Source organism: Aquila chrysaetos, chromosome 24 (genome assembly GCF_900496995.4).
Source record: "Aquila chrysaetos chrysaetos chromosome 24, bAquChr1.4, whole genome shotgun sequence".
Lineage (NCBI taxonomy): Eukaryota > Metazoa > Chordata > Aves > Accipitriformes > Accipitridae > Aquila > Aquila chrysaetos.
In genome coordinates, this window is record NC_044027.1 from 16,694,596 (window position 1) to 16,713,373 (window position 18,778).

Sequence of the window (18,778 nt, forward strand, 5' to 3'; positions counted from 1 at the left end):
CTGAAACTGAGACTTGCAGGAGGGAGAGGTTACGCTGGCGTTCGTGTCTGCTCTGCCTCTGAATTCACACCCCTTCCCCCTGCGATCCGGGGCTGAAGTAAACACTCCTCCTCCGATTTGGAAACTGCTCTTTTAAGGACATGGAAGAAAAATAACTGTACAATCAAAGCTGCTAGATATCAGCAGGGATTACAGTGCGCTATGTGGACGGGCTCATACATCCCTGTCCAGAGAGGTAAACCCTATATACACACTTGTACTAGTGAGGACTGTCTTCGCCAGGGTTAGACAGGCTCTTCCAGTTCCTAATCACAAGCCCACTTGAGCTGTTAGCAGTTCCTTTAAACAGGGATTTGGTGTGTTTAGGCTGACTGTCCTCCTTGAGAGCAGATGGTTTTTGTTACTGGATAATATTTCAAAGGAAGGGTTTTGCTGGTTTTTTTTGTAATGCCCCCTCTGGTGCTGGTTTATCGAGCTCAGGGATGCTGGCACGGGTGCAGAAGCCTGCCCATCCCTGGGCTGGAGCTAGTTTGGTTCACCAGTCAATGTGATGGATATTGGGTCTCAACACTCCTGGTTCCTGTTTTGGAGCTTGCTAAAAACCACTTAAAAACCATGTGGTGGAGAAGCCAATTCACCTCCTTTCCCTGTGGCCGATAGTGTCCACTTCTGGGATGCTCCCGACTTTGGGGTCCTTCCCTGCAGCAGCGAGGCAGCAAGCCCCTCAGCTGCTCCTCCAGCCTCTCCTCTTCTCCTTGCTCTGCCTTCTCCAAGCCTTTCGATCTCCTTTTCTTGGCAGCCCAACGACCCAGTGACGAACATATGCCAGGCAGCAGACAAACAGCTCTTCACCCTGGTGGAGTGGGCCAAGAGGATCCCCCACTTCTCCGAGCTGCCCCTGGACGACCAGGTCATCTTGCTCAGAGCAGGTGAGTGGGAACCGTCCCCGCGCGGGCTCCGGCACGGGGCCGTCGGAGTGCTACATCTCGCCAGTGACAGGTATTACTCTTAGATTCAGGTCCCAGCAACGTGAAAGCCATTAACTGATTCTGAGTAATAGCCTCTGATAATTCAATTGCTAAATAGGATTTAAAAAGCCCCAAGGGATGTGTTGCTGAATGTGATCCAAAATGTTGCACCAGCTGCCAATCAGCTGAAAAACGGCCCGGCTTCATCTCTGATGAGCGAGGTGCTCGGAGACGTGCGCTGGGTGATTTAAACCAAGGGAGCTACGCGCTGCCATCCTCCCAAGCTGAGACTTGAAAGACCAAGTGGGCTTGGAACTCCATGAAATTTCATCAGACTAAAATGTTTGATCATAATTAAAACCAGAAAGGGGAGAAAAATATATCGCCCTCCCTCTCCCACCCACCAAGATGAAAATAAAATTCTCTGGGCTTATTTTAAATTTCCTTGTGCGGCAGGGGGTCTGCAGGAATGGAGGCTTTGGGAGGTGAAAAGCAGTTAGCTGTGAAAAGAGTCTTCTTCCATCGAGTAAATTCAAGCCCCTACTACTGGCAGGTTATGCACAAAGACCGGGGAGGGCAAGAAACCAAGAGCAGAGCTCGAAGAGGATGCATTTTAGGCATGAAGCTCTTTGCATAGCTCCAATCATCAGATAAGGTGTTAAAAAGGCTTTGGCTTGGCACAACGGAGAGTTTTGCTCCCTTAAACAAAGAGGAAGGCAAGTTGTCATTGGGACAGATGAAGTGGCTTCCAGCAAATGACAAACTCCATGTGAAGGGTGAGACTGGGAGAGGAAATGAGGAGACCTTGACGGCTGGCAGGGACCCCCAGCTCTCCACTTGGCAATGAGAGACGCCGACCTTGGCTACTCAGAGTAGTCAAGGGACTTCAAAAGGCAATGATGGAGGAGTCTGGTGCAGAGCAGAGGTGCAGCCTCAGAGCAGGGTGAGCCGGTGAGCTACCTGGAGTGAACCAGTCTGGCAGCCAAACCTAAGCAAGCCGGGAACTCTGAAGTCCCCGGTAGTTTTAAAAGCTCCTCTTGTTTCCCCAAAATGCACTTTTGTAGGGAAATCAAGAGGGGAAAACCCTGCAGGGTGTGTGCTCCTCTCTCTGCCGCCTTCTGGCCTCGGGTTAATGGCCTCTGTAGACAGACACTGCTGATTCACTTTGATGGCAGCGTTCCTGGCTTCTTACTGTGGAAAATGTGTGCCCCAACATAAATGCCCATAAAATTGGGCAGGGAAGTCCTTTAAGAACCAAGTGCAAAGTATTCACGTCAACACAAAATGTAGGAACTGCTGGAACTCTTGCGGTCCAAGGTCTGTCCAGGTCGCTTCAGGAGAAGGTATAAGGGCTCCAGAGTACAAAGGTGATGGGACCAGTGTTTCCCTCTTCCCACCACACAAATACTAGCTGTCATTCTGTTTAATAAGGCTGATTGTAGCCCAAATGCATAAATCTTAATAACTTTCTGCAATTTTTTATTGACTATCAACCAGTATAACTGCGTACCTTGGCCCTACATGCAAATACCCAGTCCCTCTTGCAACCTCTCTGAAATCCTTGACCTCAATGGTTTCTGGGCGATTAAGTCGCACCGTTTACTGGTGTAGGTTTTCCACTCTTCTTATATTACTGAAAGGAGATTTTTATAGTCGCATTTCATCTAATGGTTACAGCAGTAGGCTGGGAATGGAGAATTTGGGGGTTTTATTCTTGCTGCAGACTTGGCCAAGTCCCATGCCCTCCCTGGATGGCTCCTGCTAGCACTTTGGTGAAGGTGCTCCTCTGATTTTTCCGTGGGTGTGAGTGTTGCCAGAGTGGGCTCACGGCCCTCTCTGGAAAATACAAAAAGTGTATTTTTGAAGAGGGTCTCTAGAGCCTCTTGTGAGAGTGGATGAGCAGGGGAAGCGTCTCTACGAAATCTTTGAGGGCTTTCTGCAAATATTGCAGGGAAGAACTGGATTCAGACAAAAAGCTGCTGCCTTCTTTTGTGAAACGGAAACAAAACCCACAGCAGTTCAAGGTTTTCCTTTCTCTTTAGAAGGCGGCTAATGAAAAGCTGGAGACTTTCTGCTCTGATGTTCTCTCCTTTGTGCTGGTGCTTGTTAGGACCAGCTCTGAGCTGGCATCCTGGAGGGGCCACTCCGTAGGGCAGGAGAGGGGGCTGCAGACCCCATCGCATCCCAGATCTCATGGTGGCTCTAGCCCCATGGCCGTGGGGTGGGCTTAGCACCCGGAGCGGCTCCGATGGGCTCCCTGCCCCAAGCGTCTCTGTCGGGGCCTCAGATAACCTCCCCCAAGTCCTTTAACCAGTGGCTCTATCTATTATTGAGTGGGGAGAGCGGCCTGCTGAGAACAGCTGCCCATGAAATATTTAAGCTAAGAGCGTCAGACGGGTTCAGTCATGCATCCTTGGAGGCAAAATTAAGTGGAGCACGCATCTTTGGAGGAGTGGTGCTGGATGGGCCGGCAGTAGCTTTCCTCTAATCCTGAATCATTTAAAAATCTTCCTTCTCTGAGCTTTTTGGAGGAGAAGGAAACCCAACTTTTTAAGCCTGTTTTCCCTGGGTTTTCTTGTTTCCAGGCTTGCTGTGGCTGAAACAGGAATAACCTGATGTTTTCTCTGCATCGAGGCCAGCCTGGCAAAGGATGCTGAGCGCTACATCTCTGCAGCTGCAGTTCGTTTTATAGGGCTGGTGGGGAAACTTGGTAGTGAGATGGGTTAAGATGATGATTGCTCCGTGGCCAGGTGCCTTCCCCACCCCAGAGGAGCCCAAGCATCCCCGGAGGCTGCAGCCACCTTGTTTGATGACAAAGGAGTGACAAGAGTCAAAGAAATCTGCTCTGCTTCTCCAGAGCTTGGGCTGAAACGCAAAACTCTTTGGATAGACTTGTTTGATCTCTAACTCAGATTTGCTCCCTGTGGTTATACGGCATTTTTCCTGCCTGCCTCTTTATCTTGTCAGCTCTTTGGGGATGCTCTGGTGAAAGCACCGGGTAGAAATAGGTTCCCCATTTCAGCTGAAACATCCCAGCTCTAAATGGGAATAATTCAGCTGAAGGATGCTGATTAATCCAGCGCTCCTTAGCTGAAATAAGCCCAGCACAGATGTTGGCGGCACCCCACAGCCTCACCACTTTCACATGTTCTTGGCAAGCCGGAGGCTGAATTTGGCACTGCTGGGGCTGTGCGGAGCCACGGCAGAGGGGTTTGGGTGATGGCCGAGAGTTAGGACAGAGTTGTGAAAGCTGGTGCCACGGAGGGACGTCGTGAACCAGCTCTGGTTTCTGTTGGTCGGAGCTACGTGTGGAGTTGCTGTGGGTCTGCATGGGGCGGCTGGTGGGAAGCACCCACGGCACCTTTCTGGGGTCTGCCTCTGGGAGGTCCTCTGCAGCCAGGGAGCAGGGTTCCTGCAGGCTCCTGGTGCAGTCCCACGTCTTCTCCTCCATCCTCCTTGGGTTTCACGGTGTTGCAATCCCTCTGCAAGTGCCAGGCCTCGCCCAGTAAATAGCCAAATAAATGTTCCCGTGATTGGGGTGGAAACATCCTGCGGCCACTTAGGAAAGAGTGAACTTTATTCCCTGTCAACATTTCTAATGGCACAACCCATCTCTGCAACAGTAGGTAAATACAGCACACGTGGACCTTGTATTTATTCCAGTCACCGAGAAAAGACGTGTTTCTGTGGCAGGAGAGGAGGTGAAGGATGTTGTTGCATTGCTTTTCCAGCCTGGGAAAAAAAATAAAACCCAATATCCTGTCTTTTCTGGATCCCGCCAAGCAGCCCTGTGTTCTGGACACCAGAACATTTTCAGGCCGGTTACATCAGCCACATGATGAGTGTGAAACTCCCCAGGGTGGTGGAAGACCCATCCTGTCTCATTGAAGATGCCTCTCCTGGTTCAAAGTCACCAAAATTTCCACCCTTCAAAACTTTACAGCATTTCTTCTTGTTAGGGGTTTGTTTCAGGCATTCTTGAACTCAGCTGGTAGCAGATTTAAGAATTTGAAGACGTGTTAAATTAGGAAGGGGAGCTGGAAGGCAGGGAGGGAGGTCGCATCTCCCTTCCCTTTCCCATTTCTAACTAGCTCGAACTGCTCCCATGGTGTCCCGGCTCAGAGGATGTGTTTCCCTGTCTCCTGAAGTAGCATGTCCAGTAACCAATAAAGACAAAAGCTGATTTCCAGGCAGCTATGGAAGGCTGTTAGTGGAGCAGTCATGGACGCGGGACATCCCTGTACAGCAGCAGGGGAGAGGAGAGGCAATCCCTTCCAGTATTTATATGGCAGAAGCAACAAACCTGCAAGCAAGAGTTTTCATGGTCCCAATTTGCACAGCTGAATAATGGTGAATGAACTTTTGTGCCCCATTATGGCCTGAAAATGAGCCCAATTAGCTGATACAAAGCGTTAATAGGTTTTTAACTGCTCAGAGGCACAGAGTATAAGGTCAGAGGGGTGCTCCACACCCACTTGTAGGTTCACAGTGAGAGGAGCAGGGCAGAGCGCTGTTTGCTCTGGTGCCTGCAAGGTTTATAGAGGAAACTGCTTCCCTTAATAGCATTATATTTTTAGTGCATTTGTTCCTTAACGGTTTTTCCTTCCCTGACATCCAAGAAAGGGTTGCCTTCCCCCTCCCTTCCCACATCCAGCCTCGTTACTCTAGCAAAGGCGGTTCTTGAGCGGTTTCCTCCTCTCTTTTTAGCGCCGGGGAAGTGACGTTGCCGATTCCCGACCCCGCCGAGGATCCCGTGGCTCTAACCTGCGGCCTCGGTTGTTTTCTTCTCCCCAGGGTGGAATGAGCTCCTAATCGCCTCCTTCTCCCACCGGTCCATAGCCGTGAAAGACGGGATCCTCTTAGCCACCGGGCTCCACGTGCACCGGAACAGCGCGCACAGTGCCGGTGTCGGGGCCATCTTCGACAGGTGGGCAGGGGGAAGGACGGACGGTGGGGAACGCGACTCGGGCCACCTCGCCTAGACCTCCCCGTCTCCATCTCCGCGCCGGTCTGCTTCCATTCCCCGCCTCGCAACCTGCTCGCGGGGTCGGACGGAGCTGCGGCGGCACGTGGGCTCGTGGTCGGAGGAGCCCGGGCTGAGGCGTGTCCGTCCCACGGCGTGCATGGAAACGTCACGGTCTTTGCTGCAGGCAATGACGTGAAATCCTTCCTCTTAAACCTGCAGAAACCAGCAGCCCGAAATAGTCAGGGAGAGGGCTGCCCAGTGCAAATCAAAAGCCTCTTTCATGAGGTCCAGATGCCTTCTAATGTTACGAGGAGGCCACTTCTTTATTTCTTTTCATCTTTAATTGGACCAAGACATGATTTTATTTTGACAATGAAAAAACACCCAAAATACCCAGCAGGTTCCACATGCGTATCCCGAGGGCTCTTTAATCTCGTGCTTTGGGAAAGTGTTTTAAAGCCAGACTTCCAGGGTGTTTGACCCACAGTGTGGCTCCAGACGCTGCTTAAATGGTGGCTGATCTCTCTGCCCGAGACTCGTCTTGATACGGCTTAGTTGAAACCAAATCACGTTTGCTTCTTTGCTTTGCAAGGAAATTGTTCTTTGGATCCGGGTGACATCATTTGTTTCCTGTGAGGTCATAAGTGCAAGATCATGACTTCACTGCAGGAGCTAGTGGGGAAAACTGGGCAATCAGTGGAAAATATTTCAAGACCGGCACCTGCAGCAAGAGCAAAGGGAGTAATAAAAATTACCGGCAGAGGAAATTGCCTTTAGATACCTGTTGGGTTTTTTTTTTATATTATTATTTTTTATTTTTAGGCAGCTTTCTCAGGTGCCAAAGCCTCTCAGTGAATATATGAAGCCAGTTTTTATGGTCTCTGTTGTATCTCACAGGAACTATTGATGTTCCTAATGAGCTATTTTTGATACAGGAGGAAAATGAGGGCATATCCTCAGCCGGTATAAGCAAGCACTATCCCATGACTTCATTAACTATGCACTGGAGGACCTCACTCTGGGTCTGACACCTGGGTGTTTTTCCATTTCTTTTTAACGCTGACGCCTGTGATTTCTGTGTCCTTTGCAGAGTACTGACAGAACTCGTGTCAAAAATGCGAGACATGCAGATGGACAAGACAGAGCTAGGCTGCCTGCGAGCCATTGTCCTCTTCAACCCCGGTACATGCCGTTACCTTCTCTCCAGTCCTCTCTTGGCTGATGCTGTGTCCTTTTGGCTCCTTTTCTTACCTATAAAGCTCCATTGCAAATAACCGAGGGCACCCAACTCCCGAGGACAGGGCAAGAAGGAAGAGAGGCAAGAATGAAAGTCAAATTAAGTGCTGCACGTGCATCTGCCACCTTACAAGCATGTCCTTTGCAGGTCAGGGGTGGATCTGGATCCGTGCCCAGGGTTGCTCTCCAGCCCTCCCTTTCCAAGGGGTGTTTTCACCTTCGCAGAGGGCAGCACGGTTTCGCGGTCCGAAATATTCTCCGTACAGGGCCCGGCCTCGGCTGGGACTTGGCTGCGATCATCTGAGGAGATGGCGAATGCTGCTTTTGGAGCTGACTCCTACTGACGGGCTGAGTGCTCTGCTGAGCTTGAGGGGCTTTGGTTTGATCAACATACACAGTCTTCCTATTTTCAGTGTTTCAGCCGACTCTGTATAAAGAAAGTTCTGGTGCTTAAGGCAGTTGTCCCTGAATAGGAGCAAAAATGAATCTAGATATCCTTTAAGACAAAAGTATGGGTTAGAGCAAAGTTAGAGCATGGACCTTGTCCTCTGTTTCCTGATCTCAACATCCAAGGGCTTTTATTAACTGCATTTCTGGAAAAGCCCTGTGCAGAGCCTGCAGAGGGTGAAAGGCATGAAACGTGCTTACAAAATACACAAGAACTTTCTTTTTTGTCCGCAGCTTGCTTAATTTTACAGACTCCAGGAGGCTTCGCGCTGCTCGTTTTTCCCCCTTGGCCCCAGCTGCCCGAGGGAAGAAGAAGGTTCAGTGCCGGGGGTTGTCTCCGGCGTTTCAGAGAGCAAAGCCCTGCTGCAGCAGGAGATAAACGGCCAGCCTGCAGATAGCTGTACAGCTCTCTTGGGGGGTTCTCTATATTTTAGAGCGAGTCAGTCCAGAGCAAAAGCAGATGGCAGCTGAGGACAGACCTCCACATCTGCAGCCACCCCTTCCCTTCCCTGTCCTCGCAGGAGCATGGTTTGTGCCCAAGCATGGCTTTTTCTCTGGCCTTTCCCACCGAACCCGGGCCAGGGCATCTCAGCAGGGTTTATTGCTGTTTCTTGGGTTTGTTTTTCTGCTTGACTTTTTTTTTTTCCACCCCCCCTTGTAATCACCAGTAATTTATTGTCTGTAATTTGGGATTAGCCGTATATGGTAAAAGAAGGAGAATCTGGAGAGGTTCCTGTGGCGCATGTGCTTGGGGATATCGATTGCTTGACTGTCCCTTTCACCCTACTAAAAACAGATCCTCGCCGTGTTGCGGGGGACCTGCGAGAGCAGGGGCTTTTTGTTTAGCCCTGTTGCAGTGCTTCTTGCTGGAGGGAGGAATCCCACAAGCCCAGGACTTGAGGGCGACTTAAACCCTTTAAACGAGGGTCCTGTGACCACTGGAATAAGCCAGAACGGTTGGGGTTGGGGTGTGAGGTGGGGTAAAACAGATCTGTAGTCACAGGGTAAACCTTTCGAGGCTTGAACGCTTCCCGGGAGGTGTTAGGTACTGCCCCAAATTCCTGGGGTTCAGACCCTGCGTCCACACTGTGCCCTGGTCTGGTGGTGCCGGGAGGGATGAAGGGGGCTGGGGGATGCACAGGAGGATCCTTGCCTGCCTGGAAAGCCTGGAGGTTTTTGGCTGATGGTCCTTTCGTTGCCTTTCAGACTCGAAAGGTCTCTCCAACCCGGCTGAAGTGGAGGCGTTACGGGAGAAGGTGTACGCATCGCTAGAGGCATACTGCAAACACAAATACCCCGACCAGCCCGGGAGGTGAGTTGCTGGCTGTGCCCTGACCTTCTGCAGCCTCGTGCCAATGCAAAGCCCCATGCGATGGGTGCTGCAGCCTGGGCAAAGGGTGCTGCAGCCCGGGACAGGGTCCGAGTGCCGTCCTCGGGGTCGCTGCACCTGCGTGCGGGTGCTGGGTCCCTTCCGTTTAGGGGTCTGTGTTCCCACGTCTTCTGGGAGCAAACGGCTCGCTGCAGAGAAAACCACTCATGTCTACCTGGTTCAGCTGTGAATGTCCTTAGAAAATCCGCCTGTGAGGCGCAGAGAGGTCTTTATTCCCGTGCTACTAAACGCAGCGCAGCCGGGACAAGGTCAGGCAGTAACGGCGATGCCGAGACCTGAGGAGCCCAGGCTCCTGCGGCCGCAGCAGTGGGATGAGCACATGGGGGAAGGGGTATCATTTCCCTTTTGGCAACCACGGAGTGCAAACCACAGCGAAAATAAGACGCACACGGAGTTAATTTTCAGTGGCAGATGAGCATCATTGCTGGGAAGTGAAAGCCTCAATTGATGCTCTTTTCTCCCCTCCCCGCCTCCCCCAATCCAGCTGGGAATGGGAGGGGGAATTAAGAATGCTTTCCTGGACCGCTCAGGAGCTGAGTGGGCGCATTTTCCCAGTTACAGCCTGAAGCTGGCAACTGCCAGTTAAGTTACTGACAGTCATTTGAGAAACCAGGCAAAGCGCTGGAAACTGCTGCTGGTGCATATCATTGCTGAGGCGTGAATATTGGGAAAAACAGCCCAAACAACTGGGATTTGCAACTCACCTGCATTCCCGGTTTTGCGTGTCTGGATGGTTAAATTAAAAAAAGGATGCTTTTACAGCAATGAATGCAGTGGGCAGATCACACCCTCAGAAGTAATATGAAGTAATATTAGACTTATTTTTTCCCCGCTTTGGTACCAATGTGCTGGCAGATGAAAAAAGATGCATCGTTAAGGGGCTTCTTGGCTGTTCGTGGTTGGCTTGTGGCAGGGAGAGTTAGGATGAAAGTACCGTTGGGTGTGTTTGACTTCGGTGAGGAGGGGAAGTGGGGGATGAGCACGGAGCACAGAGCAGGGGTGATTACCTCTCCTCTCCTGGGTGGTTTGTGTGGGCCTCGGGCCAACTCTCAAGCCAACTCCTCTTCCAAAAAGCATTATTAAATTGCAGTTCCTAAGCAAATCCAGACCCAGACCCTGGACTTTGGCTGTTCGGGTGTTTCGGAAGAGCTCTGCTCCCCTTGGGGCTCACAACGAGCAGCCAGCCATACCTGGCACAAGGAGAGCTGCCTTGGGAATCGTGGCCGGCAGCTCTCCCGGATTATTCCCCCCCCGTGGGATGAACTCTTTGCTTTGCATAGGCGTCCAGTGTCCGCAGCCGAGTCGTGCAGCCCTCGCACGCTGCTGCTCTCTGCGGCAGGCTGCGGTGGGGCTGGGCAGGGGGCTGGCGCGGGGACAGCACCGCTCTGCATCGACCAAACAACCGCGAAGCCGCTGTGCATGACTGAGCAAAGTCGCTGAGCCACCAGTCAAAATCAGTTCCCCAGGGCTCTACCTCAATGATCAGCGATGTGTAAGGGAGCATTTTAGGTTCGGTAGCCTGCACCAAGGGCTCTGGAGTTTGATCTCTCACTGGCTTTGAATGACCTTGGGCTGGGGACCTCCTCGTGTCATCCTGGCACATTTCTTTGGTGACCTTAAAGGTTTTTGCACGCTTGGGGCTGTCCTGAGAGCCGTGACTGGGCATTGCTGACCTTACTCCATCTTTTCTATGGTGCAGGGCAACGGTGGAACAAGCCCAGGTGGCTCGGGAGGGTTAACGTGTGGGCTGGGAGTCCAGAGTTGCACAAGAGCTAAACCAAGCTCTCAGGAGCTCTCTGCATCCTCCTGGTCTCGTGGCACAATGTGATCACCATCTGGGGCTGGAAACAAGTTCCTCCTGTGGTTGAGCAAACGGCTGGTCGAGCCCGCGGCGGGTTCCCTCGCCTGCTCCACGCCGCAGTGAGCGCTTGGCTTCCCCACCTCTTCAGACGCCCTTCGGTGTGTGTCTTCAGCCTAGTGCCCGGCCATCAAGAGCTTGCGAGCACCATGTAAACAACAAAAGGGAACTTCTCTGCAGCAGCGAGATGGAGGGAGGCATTCCTAGGAAAAACCCAGCTGTGCTCGCCTCCGTGCCAGCCCCTGCTCCTCTGCAGGGAGGGCACAGTGCCTACGTGACACCCGGCAGCCGCAGGGAATCGGGGCTATTTTCTTCCCTCCCGGCCGCAGCCCTGGCACGTTGTGCTGTGGGCTGGTTATCTCACAGTTAAACATATCCGAGGGCTGGAGCCATCATCTGGTTTGGTTTAAAGTGAAACTTCCTGAATGGGATGGTAGGACTGATTTGTTTTTCCTGGCTCTGCTCCCACCGTTCTCGCCAGCTCAGCAAAAAAAAAAAATAGGGAGAGAGAAGTGTGCATGCATGTATAATATCTGTATGTTTGTGCATGTCTCTCTCTATGTGTGTGTTTTCTAGAGAGTCCCCTTCTCCCGGAGCTGGTTCCGGCCTTTGCTTATGTTCAAGCCCGGATTGTGCAGCAGTAAAAACAAATAAATGCACTCCCGACCATTAAAGGGCCTTTTCCCCGTTTTGAGAGCGGGGAGGCAACATCCCGCAGCACCCGGGGTTGCTGCCTGCACCCCTGGGGCGCGGGCAGGCAGGGTGGGGGCACCCCGGGTGGCACCTCGGGGTGCTCCGAAGCACCCTTGCAGGAGCCGGCGGCTTTCTCCCGGCTCCGCAGCCTCCTGCTACCCTCAGAGCCCAACACACAGCAGCCTTTCCCCAGCATGGCTGGCCAGCCCTGGGGCTCGTCTCCTTCATCCCGGCTGGCTCCTGCAGCACTGTCGGCTCTCCCCAGCCCCCCTGGCTCTCCCCTGCCCGGCTGCGCAGCCCTTCTGCCTGTCGGCTCTTGCCGGCATCTCGGGTGCGACCTGACAAGCGTCTCCGCCGGGCAGGGCAGGCTGGGGAGAAAGGGCTTTTGTTTGGCTGGGGCTTGTCGGACCCCCGCCCTGGGCAGGGAGAAGGGGAGCACCCCGTGTCTCGGCTGATTTGCAGCGCTTCTTCCAGCTTTTGCATCAAAGCTCTTGTCTCCTTCCATTGGCTTCATCCCCGACATGCCTCCAGCCCGGAGCGATGGCTGGTGGAGCTGCCTGGAAGGTGCCCGGTGCCTGCAGGAAAGGGGCATCGCTGAGCCAGGTACAAGCTAAACCCACTCAGCATCTCCTCCGTCCCCTCCCCGGCTGCTTGCCCTTTTCCCTGACCGAAAATCAAGCCGCTGAAGCTGCTTGCACCACTGCCTGCGACAAGGCTGGCCCCGTGGTGCCTCCTCCCCGCGGCTGCGGTGTAGGGACCCCAGGAGCATCGCAGGGTGCTCACTGAACGGTCACGCACATGCGTGACACATGCATGAAGCCAGTGGTGCACCCCAGTCCAGGGATGGCCTTTCGTTTCTTATTTTACTAGCTCAGCTCTCAGCACATGTTTGTTGTGAAAATCCACCGTGGCTGCCTGATCTTCAAGGCTGGGGGCATAATTAATGATTTCTCTGCGCAGCTCTGGGTGTAGCCCCATGACTTTGGTAGCAAAAGAAGTTGCGTCTGACTCCCAGCCCTTCTGAGCAGGACTGGCCACAGAAGTTTTGGGGGGTCAGGGCAGAAGCGGGGCTGCCTGTGGGATGTCTGACCATGTCATGTCTCCTGCCCCCCCAGGTTCGCAAAGCTCTTGCTCCGTCTCCCAGCCCTCCGGTCCATTGGCCTGAAATGCCTGGAGCACCTCTTCTTCTTCAAGCTAATAGGCGACACGCCAATCGACACCTTCTTGATGGAAATGCTGGAAGCGCCCCATCAAATGACTTAGAGAACTGCTGCTGGGTCAGTCCCTCGCCCGGCCGGGGTCTCGCGGGACCCCTTCCTCTGCTTTTCCTCCGCCGCTGCCCCAGCCCGTCCCTCCCTCCTCTCCCCGGCGCTGGAGGCACCGTCTGATCCGGGGCGACCCCCTGCCGTCCTCGCCTCCTCGTCGCCTTCACCCTTGTCCGTTTGCTGTCACTGCTGCATCTCAAGACCTGCCTCGCTGGTTCCCTGCGCTAGATGTAGAGAAGTGGGAGCGGAGAGAGCTTGCCACCCACTGCCCTGGCTCGCACCTCTGCCCCGGCCCCCGCTGTGCCATGAGTTTCGGGGTGAGCCACTGGCCGGGCTTGGCATCACCCCGCGTGTATGCCGCGGCCGACGGTGCTTCCCGTGGGGCAGGAGCGGGGACAGGGACGGTCCCAGCCCTTGGGGCAGTGGGGTTTGGACAAGTCGAGGGGAGTGGTTGAACTCGCCGGATTGCAGCTGGCTGTTTTCAGAGGATGGAGTTTTTGAAAAAGAGAAGAAAAAAAAAAAAAAAAAAAAGAATTCTATTTTTGGTTTCTAACTATTATTAGTAGTCTCGGTAGTTACTTCACGGAGGGAGAGGCGGGCTGGAGAGGCGGCCCAGCCCGTGCCCCGTGAATGAGTCACCCGTGGCTGCACAGAGCCTTCTCCTTTCAATTAAAAGCAGAGGATTTGGGATTGAGCTGAATCCCACCCCCCAAATAACGAGGTGACTGTTGGCACAGGCAGCCGGGGCACCCTCTCACCCCCTGTGCGGGGGGTCCCGCGGGCGGCAGCACCTGAAAAATCCCCTTTTGCCGTCCCAGAGGGCAGCCGGGCATCGCTGCTCTTCCCAAAGGTGCCTCTGCGCTCACTCTGGAGCTGCCCACGCAGACACGAGCCGGCTGGAGCACTTGCTTTAAGGCTGCCAGGGACTTAACATCGCCCTTCCCCAGCTCACAGGGTCTTGCTGGGACCCCTGCCCTCACCACTCTGCCCAGCATCCCGGCACGGCCCCACTCGCGAGGCTCGGTCCAGCCCGTCCTGCCAGACCCATGCTTTATTTCAAGGGCTGTTGCGTTGGAGCAGCAGGAGCTGGCGTGTCAGCCATGGCTCCTTCTTGATTTTTCTTTTGGTCCTGACCTGGTTTAGTGAGGTTGGAGGGGCATTTCCAGCTGGTGGGGTGGGCTTGACAAAAACACCCCCTCCGTGCCCGCATTCCGGGTACGCAGCAGCCCCAGGTACCCGCAGGCATTTCCCCTGGGCTTCGCCTCGCACAAGCCCTCGCCTCGCACCGGGGGTTTCGGCTCGCCCAGGAGCCTGCTCCCGTTGATTCAGCAGCTGCCGTGCGAAACACTGCAAGGCAACAATTAGTGGGAGTGCTTGGCCAGGTTGATAATTGTGGCTGTTAATTAGTGGCGAAGCAAGAACAGGGCTCCCCCTCCCCTCAATCTCCGCCATGGGGGAGGGATGCGGGGGCTGAGAGGTCCCGGCTGGGTGGGGGACGTGGCAGCAGCCCCTGCCCGCGTGGGCAGCGTGCCCATCCCTGGTCCGTCCGGGATGCTGAGAGCATCAAAAGCACCTTGGCTTTTGCACGGTCCTTTCCTTGAGTCTTGGTGTGGCAGGACGGAGATGGACAGGTTTTTGGGGAATAGGGACACTGTCCCAGGAACGTGCCCACACCCCACGGGATGGGATTCCCCGGGGAGCGCGTGGGGAGAGGTCAGCCAGGGAGCGTTTCCCCATTTCACCCTCATCAGGTGTCTCCAGAGCCCTGCTGAAAAAATGAGCTAGAGAAAAAAAAAAAAGCAGAGCAAGCGGTGAGGGATGTTGGGGAGGGTTTTTTTCCCCTTTGGCAGGACGGACTGTCCCGAACACACCATGGGGCGGGTGCTCGGAGCCAAGAACGAGGTGCCTGCGGTTGCCCTGGGGCCAAGGGCTTCCCCACCGCTTTCATGTCTTCTGTGCTTTAAAACGTCAAAGTATTAGGTCCCAAAGGTATTTCTCTTGCTCCCTGTGGGTTGTAGCTGGCTCTTCAAACATCTCCTTTGTGCCTGGAGGGGGATGGAGCCGTGCCCACCAGCTCCCACCTCTATTTTTGAGGGGACACAGTTGTCACCCGCCTGTCGTCATCCCGCCTGGCAGCTCGAGTCCCCGGCTCCATCCCCTGCAGTTAACCAGGCCATCTCATTGCTAAATAAATACTCAGGATTTCAGGTCATAACTTTCCCTTAGGCTGGCCTGAAGTGGCAAATCCACAGAGGCAGGGAAAGTGTTTTGGCTGTGTTTCTCCAGCAGCCTGCATGCCGCCGAAAATATTATTAAACAGCTTCACCCTGCAAGAATTTGCCAAGAAAACTAGGCAAGAGAAATGAAATATGTAAAGGGTGCCAGTAAACACGAGCAGGCTGTTCCTTGCCAGCGTAAGGCTGGCGCAGCCCCACGGGGGGCTTGCAGGGAAGTGTTTGCTCCCAGCCAGCCGGCACGGAGCTCGGCACGGAGCTCAGCCCGGAGCCAAACCAGCCCCCGGGCAGCCGGCAGCCCCCAGCCCGGCTCTTGCCGGTGGAAAGAAGCCTGGAGCTTGCTTGCCGGAGAGGATGAGGGTGCTTTGTGAAAGAGTCGGTGGACGTTGCACTAGAATAAACCCGCTGTCCTCCTCCGTTGGGTGGAATCGCTTCTTTCCTGATTGATGGCTTGGAAGGGGCTGCTTGGTGCTGGGTGCTGAGCTGTGGTGGCTTGCAAGGCTGTGGTCTGGCCGGCTGCAGCCCTGGGCACTGCTGGGCTGCAGAGTGGGAGCTCCCGTCTCGTCCCGTCCCATCCCGTCCCATCCCATCCCATCCCATCCCATCCCATCCCATGCCACACCCTACCATGCCATGCCATGCCATGCCATGCCATACCCTACCATCCCATCCCATCCCGTCCCAGTTAGCATTTAACCCACTAAAAATAAAATGCCACAAGCGAGGGGGTGTTCTCAGCAAGTAGCGTGGTGCAGAGGGGAAGGCTCTGCGGGCTAGGGCCTCTCGGTCGGGACGCGTGTCTCCGTGCCTCAGTTTCCCTGCTGGAGCAGCGCACAGCCTCAATTTGTGCTCCTGGCTGAGGAGGGTTTTGGGGAAAGGCCGAGCATTGTCCTGGGCTTTCTGGTTTTGGCAGGTGTCGAGGGAGCCCCCACATTGCTGTAACTCAGCATGGCTCTGTTGCTTTCGGTGAAGCTCTTCTGGTTTCCCCCGGCAGCCACACCGGGAATTTTGGGTTGCCAGCGGGTCCTGAGCGTGTGCGATCAACCCCCAGAGCCTGGACCCCAGCCCACCCCGGCACATCCCCCTCCAACATCACCAGCCCAGCCCTCCCTAGCAGAAGGAAAAGCTTTTGTGCGTCCGGTAACATCTGCCACAGCAGCCTTAAAGCAATGTGCTTTTGCATGAGTTTGAGTCTTTCATTTGTATTCTTTTTCACTTTTGGCTTTTTTTTTTTTTTTTTTTTGTCCTCATCATAATAATTATAAATATACTACATGCTTGTTTGAAGAGGTGATACATGGGTAAAAGAAAAAAAAAAAAGGCACATTATTCACTAGAGAGGTAGAAATTTCATTTAACCAGATCTTAGTACTCTTGCAAAAATCTGGTTTGATTAGGGTGATCTATTTTTTAATTTTTTTTTTTTTAATTCCTTTTTGTTGGTGGGACAATCTTTAATTTTCTAAAGATAGCACAAACATCAGCTTTTCAGCCACCCACCTGCCACCCTGGATGTTCCTCACTGCCTTCTTGCGTGTGCGCGTTTCAACCAAGCCCTAACCCAAACCCGAGCCGAATCCAGCACGCCCGTGGGCCACCCCGGGAGGATGCTGGAGCTTCCAGAGCATCCACCTGCACCGAAGGGCTGAGCATCGCTGCCTGGTGGGACCCGAGGAGTGGAATTAGGGGCAAAAGACCTTCATCTCCCCAGCACCCATGGGTGTGGGAAGCCCGCACCGACCCCCCGAGCTCACCGGCAGCTTCTCCGCACTTCGGAGCCGGCGGTCCCCCCACCCGCCCCGTCCTCGTGGGGCTGGCTGGGCTCGGGTCCTGGTCATAAAAAGGGTTGAAGCTGGTGGGACCGTGGCTCAAGAGCTGATGCTGTCCCCATCAGTGACGAGCGTGCATGATCTGGTTTAAGTTGATACATATGTGCGTGTGTATACATGTATGTACTGTAGATATATACACTGTATAAATATCCTCACTCACATATACATATATTATAACCGTAGCAACTACAGACTTTTTGTGGGTTTTTTGTTTTAAGTCGATTCTTTTTTCCTATTTTTTTCCTTGCTTTTTTTTTTTTTTTTGCTTCATGTAAGTGAGTACATTGTACCTGAAGCCCTTTCCGAATTGGCAGATGCCAAATCTGGATCTTTATTCCTCGAGACAAAGGAACTGCATCTATTTTAAGATGCTTTTTTGTTTTGGTTTTTTTTGTTTGTTTGTTTTTTTGTTTTTCTTTTAAGCAGCAGGTGGTTTTGAGTAAAAATAGCTTTAGCAATTCCCAATACTTAGTGATGGATGCCTTGGCTATGGGATGCATAGATAAAAAATAAAATACATTAAAATTTAGAATGACAAAAAAAAAAGAGAAAAGATAAGGAAAAATATCTAAAGCATCAATAAAGTTAAAATCTATTTTTGTACAAATGTAATTTTATCCCTTACGTATTCTTGGATATTTTCTTTCTGGATTGTTTTGTTTCTTCTACAGAGATTGTTATAAACTCTCTCTATTTTTTCTCTCTTTCTCTCTCTCTCTTTCTCTCTGTAAGCATTCAGCCACAGGGACAGGGATCTGGAGAAGAGGGAGAAACTTTTGACCGTGTTTTAAAGGCTTTATATGAAATCTCTTTTGAAATAATTTTTTTGAACGAACTTTTTATTTTTTCCCCCACTTCCAAAATCTTTTTCGGGGGGGGGGGGGGGAGGGGGCAGGCTGGTCTGGGGGTGTCTTTTGTCACATATATCCGGCGTTCCCGCAGGTCTGTTTTACTGTGAAATCACTACCGTATATTATTATTCACTTAAAAAAAAAAAGGAAAAAAAGAAAAAAAAAAAAGAATTGCTGCTGGAAACGCCAGTATTTTGATGAACAATTGTATTAGAATTGTGAAAAAAAAAAAAGAAAAAAGAAAAAAAGAAAAAGAAAAAAGGAGAAAAAAAAAAAAAAGAAAATATATGAGCATTTTAAAATATAACCCAGTCCAAGTCCTATTTTGTTCTTCACCGGTGTGTCCTGAGTTATTCCATCAGGTCCCCCCACGGGGGGGCTGTCCCCACTGGGGAGGTCCCCATCGCCCCAGAGGGTCCCCGTTCCCAGCGGACGGTCCCTCCTGCTCCCTGCGAGGCCGAGTCAGAGTAAATCCAGTAGGAAGTCAGGAGCAACGGCAGAACCGTTGGGGGACCCCCAAGACTCAGCGAAGGAGATGTTTTTCCTTCCCCTCAGGAATTTTCCTGGAATGAATTTCGGATCCCTTTGACATCTCCAGCTGCACCCTGCTAGGGACACCGTCGCTCCCCCCGCCCCGCCACGTCCCCCTGCTCCTTGCCTTGCAGCGAACACAGCACGGGTGGCCGCCGTGGCCGCCGTGGCCACCGGGATGCCCATCGTGGCCAGACCCCCGGAGGGACGTGCCGGCGGGGTGCCGGCGGGTGCCGGCGTTTCCCTGTGAGGGTGGCAGTGGGGTGAGCGATGCCGCCGTGGGCACGTCGCAGGGGACGGTCCCCGTGCCACCCGGCAAAGCTCTGCCAGCTCTGCCTCTGACCCGGGGGGGCACGTCCTGGGAGCGTGCACCCCCGGCCCGGTGGTGAAGGGTGGATTGACGAGCTCCAGCGGATGGATGCGTGGGGACAGCGGGCTTTTTTCCAGTCCCCATCCCTCCTGGAGTGACACCGGAGCGGGAGCGTTGCTGCAAGGGAGGTGCCGGGA

The 18,778-nt window shown here is 53.2% G+C and overlaps 1 protein-coding gene across 3 annotated transcripts in view; it reads left to right on the top strand.

The window, feature by feature from the left end:
• RXRA (retinoid X receptor alpha) overlaps positions 1–17,936 on the top strand; it is a 120,565-nt gene extending 102,629 nt beyond the window's left edge. For all 3 annotated transcript variants that reach the window (XM_030000000.2, XM_041119783.1, XM_030000001.2), the window contains exons 6-10: positions 800–929; positions 5,763–5,895; positions 7,025–7,116; positions 8,824–8,929; positions 12,674–17,936. In XM_030000000.2, the coding sequence (XP_029855860.1) occupies positions 800–929; positions 5,763–5,895; positions 7,025–7,116; positions 8,824–8,929; positions 12,674–12,821 (609 nt within the window). In that variant the 3' untranslated portion in view covers positions 12,822–17,936. The remainder of the gene's footprint in view (positions 1–799; positions 930–5,762; positions 5,896–7,024; positions 7,117–8,823; positions 8,930–12,673) is intronic.
• Positions 17,937–18,778: the final 842 nt, after the last annotated feature.